At 47.0% G+C, this 14,161-nt stretch overlaps 1 protein-coding gene across 2 annotated transcripts in view; it reads right to left on the bottom strand.

Moving 5' to 3' along the window:
• PALM (paralemmin) overlaps positions 1-12,111 on the bottom strand; it is a 29,679-nt gene extending 17,568 nt beyond the window's left edge. For both annotated transcript variants that reach the window (XM_031948274.1, XM_031948275.1), the window contains exon 1: positions 12,023-12,111. In XM_031948274.1, coding sequence (XP_031804134.1) covers positions 12,023-12,027 — 5 coding nt within the window. In that variant the 5' untranslated portion in view covers positions 12,028-12,111. The remainder of the gene's footprint in view (positions 1-12,022) is intronic.
• Between the last annotated feature and the right edge of the window lie 2,050 nt (positions 12,112-14,161).

Here is a 14,161-nt window from a genome sequence, read left to right as displayed (position 1 = left end):
CAATGACCAGTGGTACTCTCTATTTAGCAGCCCCATGCCAGCTTTTATCAAACTTCCTTCAGTCAACTCTAGGACATAGACCGGTCAGTCAGAGCCATCCACTGAGTCACCAGAAAGGGAATGAGCTCTATATCCCATCACACCTGAGCAAAACTTCCTCACACCCCTCCCCGAGCTTCAGTCACTGAGGCTCCGAGTTTGGGATCCAGGAGGTCAGTCTTGATTCTGCCCTTTCTTTCATGTTTGACCATGGATGAGCCAATTCCCTTTCTGGACTTGGTTTCCCAGGTATAAAAACGAGAGTAGATCAGATAGCTAAAGCCTCTAAATTACATGTTCTAAAGGCCCTCTCAGCTCTGACATCCTGTGTTTTAAGGGCCCTCCCAGCTCTGACACTGGGTTCTAAAGGCCTAACCAGTTCTAATATCCTGTGTTTTAAGGGCCTTCTTAGGTTTGACATCCTGTATTTTAAGGGCCCTCCCAGCTCTGATACCCTTGGTTCTATAGCGCTTCCAGCAGTGACATCCTGGGTTCTAAGGGCCCTCCCAGCTCCGACACCCTGGGTTCTAAAGGTCCCTCCCAGCTCTGACTTCCTGGGTTCTAAGGACCCTCCCAGCTCTGACATCCCATGTTCTAAGAGCTCTCCCAGCTCTGACCTCCTGGGTTCTTTTTATTTATTTATTTATTTATTTATTTTTTAGTTTAATAGCCTTTAATTTACAGGATATATACATGGGTAACTTTACAGCATTAACAATTGCCAAACCTCTTGTTCCAATTTTTCACCTCTTACCCCCCCACCCCCTCCCCTAGATGGCAGGATGACCAGTAGATGTTAAATATATTAAAATATAACTTAGATACACAATAAGTATACATGACCAAAACGTTATTTTGCTGTACAAAAAGAATCAGACTCTGAATTATTGTACAATTAGCTTGTGAAGGAAATAAAAAATGCAGGTGGGCATAAATAGAGGGATTGGGAATTCAATGTAATGGTTTTTAGTCATCTCCCAGAGTTCTTTTTCTGGGCATAGCTAGTTCAGTTCATTACTGCTCCATTAGAAATGATTTGGTTGTGACCTCCTGGGTTCTAAGGGCCCTCCCAGCTCTGACATCCCATGTTCTAAGGGCCCTCCCAGCTCTGACATCCTGTGTTCTAAGGGCCCTCCCAGCTCCGACATCCCTTCCAATTCCCAGTGTGTGTTTTAAAAGCCCTCCCAGCCCTGCATTCTTGATTCTAAGCTCTCCCTGCCCAGCTTGAATATCCTTGAGCAGCAGCAATTACCCACCTGTGAGAAAAAGCCCCAAGGAAGTGAGGGGAAAGGGTCTACAGTAAGAAAAAAGGGAGTGGTATTTATATAGTCAACTATTACAGGCCAGACACTGCGCTGATCCCTTTATAAATATTATAAGCTCCCTGCCCAGCCTTCCCTTGTTATTTGGGTCCCCCTGTCAGAGTCTGGGAGAGTAGGTGATGATCCTGGGGAGGATGCTGTTGAAGGCCAGAGCTGTCCTGATTGGAGCAGTCTCTGTCTCAGTTGGGTGGCTCGTCCCAGACTTGCAAATAGCCCCTCCTTCGGAGGGATGAGCTCTTCCTCCCTAGCTGCTCAGTGATGGCCAAGTAGAAGAGAAGGGCAGGAGCAGGGAGAAGCTGGGAAAACATGAGGGCTGAGCTCTGAAGGAAGGCCTTCAGCAGGTGGGGCCTGGGCGGGGCCCCAGTGTCTGGCCCCCAACTTCAGAGCTGGCCAAGCCTCCAAAGTCCAGGCCCCAGCTCCGGAGTCAGCCAGGCAAAGAGAGTCCATCCTGATTAGGTCAGCTCCCAAAAGTCCAACCCCCAGCCTCAGAGCCTGCCAGGCCCCCCCAGCTCTCCACCCTGCCCATCCCCAGGGAAGCTGCTGATCAGTGATTTATCCGGGGGCCCCCTCGGGGAGGCGGGTGCCCTGGCAACACCACCATTGCCATGACAACGGCGCTTACCCAGGCGCGGGGGAGAGGGAGCAGCCCACGGAGAAGGTGGGGGGATGGGTTAGCCTCAGGACCCGCCCCACAGCTGCTCCCCCAGCCCCGCCCAGGTCCCCTCCCCCTAGCAAAGAGAAAGCCAAGGAGGTGAAGAAGTAGAAGCTCTTCTCCCAGCAGTCCACACCCCCGACTCAGGCAGCCCAGAAGCTCTGTGGCCGGTCTTGGCTCAAAGGCTGGTGAACTTGGGTATAAGCCGAATCTCAGTTTCTTCAAAGCTCACCTTCCTCCAATAAATCTCCCCAGAGCTCAGCAGGAAGGGGGTCCCAAGGGGCCCTGAGCTGCTCCCCATGGCCCTGTCCAGAGGTCTGATAAATAATTATGGAGGGAAGGAAGGAAGAGCTCCATCCCATCAATTGGAGATCAGCTTCATCTTTAGGGGAGGGAACCTCCTCATCAGTAAAGGAGGAGCTGGGAGTGAATTACCTCTAAGGACACAGTCTGGACCTTGGCTATTTCTGTTATCCAACCACATTAGATTGGGTGCGCTTTTAGCTTTTCTTTATGTCCCCTGCACTGAGCACATAGTAGGTGGTAAGGAAAGTTCTGTTGACTTTGAAAGTCCCTTCTTCAGGTTCTTAAATCTCTCTGATCCTATTATTTTTACCCCAAGTCCTTGGAATGGAGGGAGGGCCAGAGCCCATTCCAAATTGACCACACCCCAGAAGGGTTGAGTAATTTGTCCAAATTGCTAAACTGGGTGGGTGGGGACTGGAAGGGGCTATTCTGGCTTGCAGACCAGATTAAGCTAGGATGTAGTCTGGCTCAGACCAGTCCAGGCCCGGAAAGCTGCCCTGCCTTGAGCCATCCCCCCCATTCAGGGAGGCTGACCCCGCTGAGGGGGAGAAGGACGTCTGGACACCAGGAAGAATCTGGACACATTCCTGTTAATTATTGAGAGGAAACAGCTGCTTCAACCTGGGACAGACCTGACTGAGGAGGCCGCTGCAGGGGGTGGGGAACGGCTGCTACTGGGGAGGTCTCCGCTTGGCTGAGGAGCCCAAACTCTAACCAGAGGGGTGACAGCTGCTGATCAGTTCTCTAACAGAGAAACCGGGAGTCCAAAGTCTTGTGTGGACATCTCCCCCTCCCCCCCATTTCCACTGTTCCACAGAACAAGGATTTCCCTTTTTGATACCCGATTCCAAGGGCTGGGAACCAAGTTGCTTTGGAAAGCCTGGGACCCCACATGTAGGTGACGGGACCTTGGGGAGCCCTCAAACCAGAGAGCCTCAGCCCACATTCTGGATTGCTTTAAATATCTGGATATTGTAAATCCATTTTACAATTTAATATAACTGCATTACAATTTTACTATGTTTCTTTTATAATCTTATGAACTTTTATGGATTCTGAGGCTTTACCAGAATGACTGTCAAATGTTCAGTGTCCAGATTAAGACAACCCCCTCATTTTACAGATGGGGAAACTGAGTCCCCAGAAAGGGGCTAACCACTGCCCGATGTCTAAGTGGCAGGGCCTGAAGGGGATGTTCTTGACTTGGGACTGTGGTGGGCTGGGATGTGCATTTCCTTGATTCTCCACTAATTTATCAGCCTCCTCCTTTTGGCCAGACCCAAGATCTGGACTGAGGTTCATTCTTGCCCTTAGCCAGAACTCTGGATAAATTCTAGAAGACTTTCTGGAGGAAGTGAGCCTTGAGGAAATGTTTTTTGGCCCAGAAGAGGTTTGCACTAGTTTCTTAACAGTGAAAGCACAATAATCTCTACCCATCTTCATCCCTCCAACACTCCCTGCCCAAAGCCTATAATTGGATAATTATTGTTCTGTCCTTTTCCCGACTCTATCTGCTCTTTGGGGTTTTCTTGACAAAGATACTTTGGAATGGTTTGCCATTTCCTTCTCTAGCTCACTTTAGAGATGGAGAAACTGAGGCAAACGGGCACTCAGCTAGTGAGTGTCTGAGGCCACATTTGAACTCGGGACCATGAGTTTTCCTAAATCCTCCCCAGTGCTCGATGCACTGTGGCCCCAGCTGGATCATCGCAGACCCAGAGGAGAAAGGCCCTGCCAGGGGCTTAGTACAAAGAAAGAACTCTCAGATTCTACCAACGATAATCACTGTTAACTTATCTAAATCATTTAGCCTGTGTGGGTCTCAGTTTCCTCATATGTAAATGAGGGAGTTGAACTTAATGGATTGAGGTTCCTTCTACCTCTAGGTTTTAGAATCTCAGCCAATAAACATTTATTAAGTCCCTACTGTATACTAGGCAAAATATTAAACTTTCTTTTTTTGCAAAGCAATTGGAGTTAAGTGACTTGTCTAGTGTTACACAGCTAGTGTTTGAGGCTGAATTTGAACTCAGATCCCCATAACTCTAGAGCCAGTGCCATCTAGCTATCCCAACATGCTCTTTTCTCTCGTGTCCTTCTCTTTCTCCATAGCCCATGATCTAGGCATACAGGAACTACCTAATAAGGACTCAGTCTTTTTCCTCCCGAATTTTCAAGTTTCCCAGTTACCTCAGGAGGCCGTTTTAACTCCACTGCCTGCTATTCAAGGTAATTTCCAGCCATCCATTAGCTGGAATACTATTAGAATTCTCTGTGCCTCAGTTTCCTTATCTTTTCCTTAATAGCACTTTTGTCCAGGGGTCAAATACATTAGCACTTACTACTTTCCTGGACCTCAGTTTCTTCACCTGTAAAATAAGTAGTTGGTGGACTATTTGACTTGGTTCTAGACCCCAAAGCGACAATATGTGTAGTTGCAAGTATTATGAAATACTTTGTAAACCCCAAAGCACCGTATTGATTAGCACCCTATATGAATTCCCATGGCTAGCTAGGTGTGACCATAGTGCATAGAGCACAGGGGCTGAAGTCAGAAGCCTCATTTTCCAGAGTTCAAATTAAATCTTAGATACACACTAGTCATGTGATTTTGGTCAAGTCACTTAATCTTGATTGCCTCAGTTTCCTCAACTGTAAAATGAGCTGGAGAAGTAAATGGCAAACAGCTCCAGTGTATTTACAAGAAAACCCCAAATGGTGTAATGCAAAGTCTGACATGACTAACAATTTATTTTCAGCTTTATCTCATTTTTCTCCACCATTCTTTTTATTGGGCAAAACAGGAGGATCTGCTCAATCTCCGCCTGTCTACTGCCTTTATTCAAACACTTTTCTGTGTTTGAAATGTCTTCTCTCCTCCCAGGGGAAAAGGGGTCCCATTACTTGGCTTTAAAATCTAGAGCTAATGTCACCTCCATCAGGAAGCCTTCCATGATTGCCTCTTGAATAATTTTCCCCTAGGGCTTCCCATTGCATTTGGAACTTCTTGTATTTATTATAGAACACATATCATAATTATCTGTGTCATCATGTTGTGTATCCTAATTATCTGTGTCATCTTATCTCTCTACTAGTCTTGTGATAAGCAGGACTGTTAGAAAGTCTTCAGGAAACTTAATGCTGAATAAACTACATAAAATCACAGAAAATTAATGCGGGAGACAGAGCAATTCAGTACAACTTTGGACCATGGAGCATGAGGTCTAGAGCCTCGGGTCACCTTGTCTAACCTCCTCATTTCACAGATGAGGAACCTCTGAAGCTCGGAAGCGATTGGCCCAGAGTCATACAACTAAAAATAATACCAAGTAATAGTAATACTATGAGATGAGAGTCATCTACACCCAGAGAGAGGTCTGTGGGGACCGAGTGTGCATCACAACAGAGCACTTTCACTTCTTTTGTTGTTGTTTGCTTCAATCTCATTTTTTCCGTTTGATCTGATTCTTCTTGTGCAGCAAGATAATTGTAGAAATACGCATGCCTGTATTGGATTTACATATATTTTTACCAAGTTTAACATATATTGGATTACTTGCCATCTAGAAGAGGGGTTGGGGGGGGTAGGAGGAAATTGCAACACAAGGTTTTTCAAGAGTCAATGTTGAAAAATTATCCTTGCATGTTTTGAAAATAAAAAGCTTCAATTAAAAAAGAGACACAGACGTAAAAAAAAAATGCAAGCCTCTTACAGGGCAAAAAATAATAATACTAATCACTAACATTTACATAGCACTTACTATGTACTAGGCACTGTGCTAACCATTTCAATTATTTCATGTGATTTTCACAAATCTAAAAGGCAAGTGCTAATGTTATCCCCATTTTACAGATGAGGAAACTTGAGGCCAATTTTGCTCAGAGTCCCATGACTACTAAGTGTCTGAGGCTGGATTTAAACTCAGATCCTTCTAGTAACTCTGTCCTCCCCATGATGCTGCCCCTAAGGGTCCAGTAAGCTCCTTGGAGACAAGAACAGTTTTACTTTTGGCTGGCACACAGTAGGTGCTTGTTTGGCTTTGCATGCCCAGGGTCTGGCAGGTGCTTAAGGGGCAGAAGATAATATCCCCCGCAAGACAGGGGACCACAGGATTATCTCTTCTATGGCTCCTTCTTTGTCCTCAACAGCCACCATTCCAGCTCAGAACATCATGGCTGACCTCTGGCACTGCCCTCTGGAGCCTTTCCCCTGCGCGCTCTCCTAATCAATGCTCCCAAAGCACAGCTCTCACTGTCACCCTTTGACCAAAAAGATCTGTAGCTCTCTACTCTTTCTAAGATGCACTTGCAAGCTCCCCTGTCTGGAATTCAAAGCCCACTATGTCCTGTTCCAGCTGACCCTTCCACACTGTTACACATTAACCCGCCTTCACCAGACTGGCCTTTTTGCTATTTCTGTACGAGAGGGAGGGCTCCGGCTCTGTTTCCCTGAAAGAGCTGTTCCCCAGGCTTGGAACACACTCTCTCCTCACGTAGGACTCTTAGAGCTTTCTTCAAAACTTGGTTCAAACACCTCAGCCTGCGGGGAGCCTGGCTCCCAGAGACCCCTGGGTGCTGGAACCTTTTCTATCCCTTATACTTTTATTTCCCATAGTCTAGGCTTTATTTATATGGGCACATTCTCTCTCCAATACAGCACCTAAATTAATTAGCAAACTTTGATCATTTAAAGAGTAACCTGAACTGACTAGATCAGCCTCCCAGACAGGAAGTCACCAGCTCTTTTCTGGTCCATGTGCCTCCCTGCCAGTGTTGTATCTATTCAAAAAATACGGATAAAGTATCTACTATTGATACTATAATACAAATTATAGTGGATAGAGTGCCAGGGCTGGAGTCACAAAACTATTTCAAATCCAGCCTCACACACTGACTAGCTATGTGATTCCGAGCAAGTCATCTCACCCTGCTTGCCTCAGTTTCCCTCTGTAAAATGAACTGAAAAAGAAAATGGCAAATTAGTCCAGTATCTTTGCCAAGAAAATCCCAAATAGAGCCATGAAGAGTCGGACACAATTTAAAAAAAAAGCCCAACAAACAACATTGATAGTATACTCCAAATGGACAGCCAGATGGCACAATAGTTAAAAGTATTGAGCTTAAATTGAGTTTTGATGCTAGTGAGTGATCCTGAGCAAATCACTTAACAGCTCTCAGTCTCAGTTTCCTCATCTGTGAAATGGATGAAATAATAGCACCTTCCTCCCCAGGGTAGTTGTAAGGATAAAGGGAGATAATGTACATAAAGTGCTCTGCAAATCTATTTAAATGCTGGCTATCATTACTGTGTATACAAAGACAAAAATGAAAAAAATGACAGGCCTTCAAAGAGCTTCCTAGAGTCCAGAGGTCATCCCAGGGTTGGTTGGACAAATACATGATTTCTAGGGTCTCTGGTTTTCATTTGCCAGTAGAGATAAGACAACAGAGATATCTCTTTAATATACAACATTCCAAGATAACTGTGTGAAGAAACTCTTCCCGATTTCAAATCGAAATCTTGTCCCCTAGTAAGTTCTCTCTACATTATTCCAAGTGCTTGTGAGAGGGGGCTCACACACATACACAAGTACACAAACATTCACACTCACATTCAAATAGCAATATTATTCCTCTTTTACTTCAGGTAGGCGAAGATGGCCAAAGACAATTGCCCTCCCTTCTCTCTCTCACTTTACCAAAGAGTACTTAAGCACTAATAGTCAGTGTGATAGAAGCTGAGGATACAAAGACAAGAATGAAATCCTACTAACCCTCAAGGTGCTTACATTTTATTTGGACAATGCAGGGTCACACATGAGTAAACATAGGTACATAGAAAAAAATGAATTCACAGCAGTGGAGTGTAGAGCAGAGTAGGAAAGACGTCTTGTTGGAGGTGGAAGAAGTTGTGCCTTAAAGGGAGAAAGGGATCCCAAGAGGCCAAGCAAGTGAATAAGCATTTATTAATGTACTCTAATGGTACTGAGAATTGAGCTAAATACTGATACAAAGATAGGTAAAAAATGGACTGGAATTGAGAGGAAGAGCATTCCACACATGATGAAGGACAGGAATAATCTATATCTAAAGACTAAACATTCATGTTTTATAAATGAAAAAAAATGGAGACTCTAAATGTTCAAGATTACAAAGCAAGTCAATTTTAAAGCCAAGTTTCCCGATTCCCAATCCAAAAAGCATCATCTGGTGTGGTCCCCCTTTCCCTCCCCTCCCCCAGTCCTGATTAACTTGTATCTACATGTCTATGACTATCTCTCCCATTAGAATATAAGCCCCTTAAGGGCAGAAACTTTCACTTTCATTTCTGCATGTCTACTGCCTAACTGCTTGGCAAACAGCAAGTACCCAATAATTGCTTGCTGATTGATATCCATAGAACCAGTCAGTATATAGCAGAGGCAATACTTGATCAATCTGTTTTTTGGCCAGTTCCATTCCACCCTGCCAGACTGGCTTTCACATTCATATATTTATGAATATATTTTCACATACTTCACATTTTACTGTAAAGTCTACAAAATGCTTTCCATAGGATTATGAATATTATTGATAGTGAATAATTCCCCCAATAATAATAATTATCTACACAGATGCCTTCTGTGTGGGTTCTAGAAATCCCACAATCCCCATCTTTTCCATGGACATGCAACATGCTCAGAGATGTGCTTTAACGAACGAATGGATGAAAAACTCCAGCCCATTTCTCCAGCTGATCCCATTTCTATGCTTTTATCTCCTATAAATGACACCCAATATTCCTCCCAGCTCTGCTGATTCAAATTTCTAAAACTATCTTTCCAGACCCAGTTCAAATGTCAAGAAGCCTTCCAGAATTGCTACCCCCATGTTACCAGCCAGGAGTGAGCCCTCCTTCCAAAAATGGTCTAATCATCTCTGAATGGTGAATCCCCTATGTACAAGAATTAGGTTTTAATAGATCTTTGCTGATCCCTCCCTTCTCCAAGTCCATCTTTTACCCAATACCAAAATTCTCTTCTAAAACATGTCAATATCTTACTCCAAAACCTTTGAGGGTTCCCTAGTGCCTTTAGGACACAATCCAAACTGCTCAGCTGAGCAATAAATGCCCTTGAAACTCTCACTCCATCTACCTTTTTTTGGGGTTTTTTTTTTTTTTGGTTTTTTTAATATTGCTCTTATTCACACGCTCGGTTTTGGCCAAGCCGGATGCCATTCGACCCTCCTGTCTGTTCAATCAGAGAGATCAGCCCCTTGCTTGGAATATCCTCCCTCTCTTTTCACCTGTTGAAATCTTTCTCTTCCTCCAAACTCCAGTTCAGATACCACCTGCTACCTCCTCCTAGAAGCTTTCCGATACCACTGGCCCTTCACCTGAAAGCATTACCCCACTTTTCAATGTCCCTGGAGTTCTCCGAATCTCTTTTGTCCTTAATACAATTTAACTTGTGTGTATTTGGAATCCCCCTTATTAGATGATAAGCTCCCAGAGGACAGGGTGGGGGCCGAATCTGTGTCTCATCAGCTGGCATGGAAATGTAGACACTTAGTAAATACAGAATATAATTAAATTGGCGTTCCAGCCAAGAGTTCAGCACCGAGGACTAGGCTACGGTGGGGGGCTCTATACCAAATTCTGCTTAGGTCACGGCTCAGCCATACATTGGAACCTCTGGCTGACTTTTGAGGCAAGTGCTGAGGTAAACAAGGGAGGAAAAGATGGGCTGGGTTGGGCTGCTCTCTCCCTCCAGGGCCCCAAGGCTCAGGGCTGGGTTCCCTCTGGGATAGGGCTTTGTCTGCTAGTCAGGAGTTTCTAGAGCAAAAGGGGCCAAGTTTCAGGCCAAGCCAAGGGTGGGGCCTCCTCAGTCATGGGGTGAGAGGACTAGAGAAGGTTCCTAGAATCACCATCTGAGATCTGGAAAGGAACTGGAGAGCTCTTGCAGCTCATTTAACCAAGAGGGAAACTGAGGCCCTGATTGGAAAAGGATCACAAGGAAATTCAGGGACAGGGCAAGGCAGAGTCCACATATCTGGACTTCCCAGTTACAGCATCACTGAAATTTGGGTTTGCTGGGATGGGACAGTGATTTAGCCAGAGATCCCAAAGCACCTTTCTAAAAACCTGGGATATACCGCGAGCAATCCAGTGGCTTTAGAGAAGGCACTGTCCCAGCATAACAGCAAGCCTTGCTAAAGGGGCTTCCTAGGGAGCAGTCACCCCCAAACTGGAAAATGCTGGCCTGTTGTTCCCAAGTAGAAATACTAATCAAAGGAGACAAGGAAAGAGATCTGAGCCATTGTGGGGAAAAAGCTAGTGCCTCTCTTGACTCAGTTTCCTTGTCTGCAAAATGTGGGAGTTACACTAACTAACCAGGGTCCCTTCAAACTCTTAACACTGTAAGCCTCAAGCCAAAGCTCAGACTTTTCCCAATGTCCCACTCCCACCCCCCTTCATCCTACCACCCCCTACTCTGGGTGTGGATGTATCTATGCTGTATGGATATAGTTACATTCATGCTGTTTTAGATGGGGGAGAAGGGCCCACGTTTCTGCTCAGCACCGTGCCTGGCACACAGTAGGCACTTACTATTGCTGACTGACAGAACGGGGTAGGGGGAGAGTGGGAAGGGATTAGCCTACTGCGCTGTGTGAAAGCAGGAGGGAGGGAGTTGGCCCATAGTTCTATTAGCAGCGATGAGGAGGTGGCCATCACGATATGAAGAATGAGAAAGAAGTTGTCCGTGAATTAACGAGCATTTACTCTGGAGAGAAATGCGGGCTGGGGGAGGGGTCCGGGAATGCTGCCAGGAAGGGAAGAGGGTGATGGGGTTAGCCTACGGCACTTTGGGGAGACGGGAAAGGGGACTTTGTCAGCTTTCTTTCAGGAAGGGAGAAGCTGAAGACTCTGGGGAGGATGGAGAGTAAGAGCAGGACTTAAAGGGGAAGGGTGAGGATGGGGATGGAGAGGAGGATGAGAATGGGGGTGAGGGGACAGGCAGAAATCTTGGCTTGAAAGACCCAAGACTGCAGAAGTTGCAAGCCTCCCTTCCCCAAGAGTCAGTAGGGCCGTGCCCATCCTCTCTGCCTTTCGGAGCACCTGTGCCTGGCGGGGGATCAGCCACAGGCCCTGCCCTTGAGTATTCGGGAGGATGTGGCCCACAGTAGCCTAGCTCCCTACATCCCTTTCCCCACCTTGAGGGAGCATCTTTCCAGAGCACAGGCGGGGGAAAGGGCTGGGACTAGGAGGCCAGGCCCACCACCACCTGCGGGAAGCCTCCAGTCCAAGCTCTCGAAGCCCCTCATTTCGCGCCCCCCCCCCCCGGGGTGCAGTAGGGGCCACCGACAAGGGGTGGGGCTAGCCACTGACAGCCTCAGCCCCAAGAAGCAGACACAGGTTATTATATCAGGCCCTTTAACCACAGAGAGACGGGGGGAGAGAGTGAGGGGCGCCCATGCCCGGAGCCTTAGACTCCAGGTCCCAAGCTTCAGTCTGCAGACGGACCCCTGGTTGCCGGACCCTCCGCCCCAAAGCGCCCGGTCTCCTTGTTCCAGACCTTTAGCTACCGGATGCTCGGGCGCTCTCCCCCCACCCCCCGAACACCGCAGCCCTAAGACATCCCAGGCCCCAGGCCCCCAAAGCCCAAATCCTCCAGCCTTGAGACCTCCAGATCCCCAACGCCCCCAGACCCCGGCTACTCACTCCATGGCTCCCGCAGTCCGGGCGTCTGAAGCTGGCAAGAGGAGGAGGAGGAGAAGGAGGAGGAGGAGGGGGAGGAGGCGGCGACGGCCAGGGAGGGGTTGGGGGAGGGTGGGGCGAGGGGGGAGCAGCCTCGGGGGCTGAGGGGTGGGCCCCCGCGGCGGGGGCGGCGGCCGGGCCCAGGTGGAGAGCGGCGGGGAGGAGCCAGACGCCAGATCCCCGGCGCCCGAGGTGCCCCCCGCGCCCGCTGCGCCCTCACTCCCCGCCGGCTAGCGCAGGGGCGCGGGGCTGGTCCGGGCTGCGGGGCGCGGGGGCGGGGGCAGGCGGAGGCTCCGAGGCATCGCAGCCCGGAGAGGAGGGCAGGGAGGAGCGGTGTTATTGTCCGGGGCGGGCGGAGGCACGGAGCGAGGGAGCTAGCGAGCGCGCGCGGGGGAGGGCTGAGCTGCGGTGGGCTGGGCTGGGCTGGGCTGGGGCTGGGGCTGGGCCGGGGCCCGCGAGCGGTGCGACGCCGCCTCCTGCCGACCACTGGCCATCACTGCAGCCCGCCCACTCCCCATCCCAGCCCCTGCTCTCCAAAGCGCCCCCCTCCCCGCTCCACCGCGTGGAAAGTCTTTCCTCCGTATAGTCTGGAAATGTCCCTTTGTACCCAGGCCTTTGTGGGAGCGAGCCCGGGATGTGCTCATCCCTCCTGTGCAGGGCTTTACAGAGAAGGGAAACTGAGGCTCAAACCAAAGGGGAGCGGGAAATTACAAAATCCTTGAAACTCAGATCTCCGAGGGTCCAACTGGTACCCCCACAGCACTCTCCTTCCATCCCCCGCACGGACTCAGTTTCTTCAGCTGTAAAGTGCAGAGGTCGCCGGCCCACACGGGAATTTGTTTTCCTTGGTTATTCGTATTTGTTGCAAAGGTTTTGTTTTTCTTGTTTCCTGTATGGGCGGAGTGATAAAGCCCGCTCAGGTGGGGAAATTGAGGCATTTTTTTTTTTTTAATGAAGAGAAAAGGCCAGAAAACAGCATATTTAGAAATATGAACTCATTTGATTCTGAAACAATTCTGGGCGCTACTTTTGGCTTCCCTATTTTAAAGATAAGGAAGAAGAGGCAGAGGTTAAATGACTTGCCCAGATAGTAAGTATCTGAGGCAGATAATATGTATCTGAGGTCGCATTTGGACTCAAGTTTTCCCGTCTCTAGGTTTCTACCATTTTATTTGGGGTTTATGATCGGAATAAAAAGCAAGAGTAATTTTTAAGTTAACTAAAATAAAAGGGGGTGGTAGGTCTTTAAGATACTTCCATTAGACATCTCTTTGATAGGCCCTTTTCTCTCTGACATTGCCACCGTTCAGGTTCAGATCCCTGTGACTCTGGTCTTCACTCTTACAACAGGCTGCTAACTGGTTTCTCTGCACTCCAATCCTCATTCACTTAGTCACCAATTAGATCTGACCAGGGCACCTCCCTAATCAAATAAACTCCACTGGCTCCCTATCACCTCCAGGATCAAATATTCTTTCTTTTTTGGATAGTATTTGATTTTTAAAATTTATATCTAAAAACAATTTTTAAAAATTCATTTTTAACATAAAATTTTCTCCCGGGTCTTTCTGTCCACCTCCTTAACATATGAAGCAATTTGATATAGGTTAGATATGTGCAATCATGTAAAACATTTCCATATTAGTCATGATGTAAAAGAAGAAACAGTTTGCCAAAAAAAAAAAAAAAAAAAAAAAAAAAGTTACAGCTTGCAAAAGGAAAAAAAACCATGAACAAAAATAAAGAAAGTGAAAATAGTTTGCTTCGATCTGCATTCAGTCACCATAGTTCTTTCTCTGGCGGTGGATAGCATTTTTCATCATGAGTGCTTTGGAATTGCTTTAGATCCTTGTATTGCTGAGAGAAGAACTAAGTTGATCATAGTTGATCATTTCACAATGTTGCTGTTGCGATGTACAATATTCTCCTGGTTCATCTCACTTCACTTTGCATCAGTTCATATAAGTCTCTCCAGGTTTTTCTGAAATCTGCCTTCTTGTCATTTCTATAGAATAGTATATATTAATTATATTAAGGCAATAGTATTCCTTTACATTCATAAATCACAACCTGTTCCGTCATTCCCCAATTGATGGACATCCT

Source organism: Sarcophilus harrisii, chromosome 1 (genome assembly GCF_902635505.1).
Source record: "Sarcophilus harrisii chromosome 1, mSarHar1.11, whole genome shotgun sequence".
NCBI lineage: Eukaryota > Metazoa > Chordata > Mammalia > Dasyuromorphia > Dasyuridae > Sarcophilus > Sarcophilus harrisii.
This window is presented reverse-complemented; position numbering and strand designations above follow the sequence as displayed.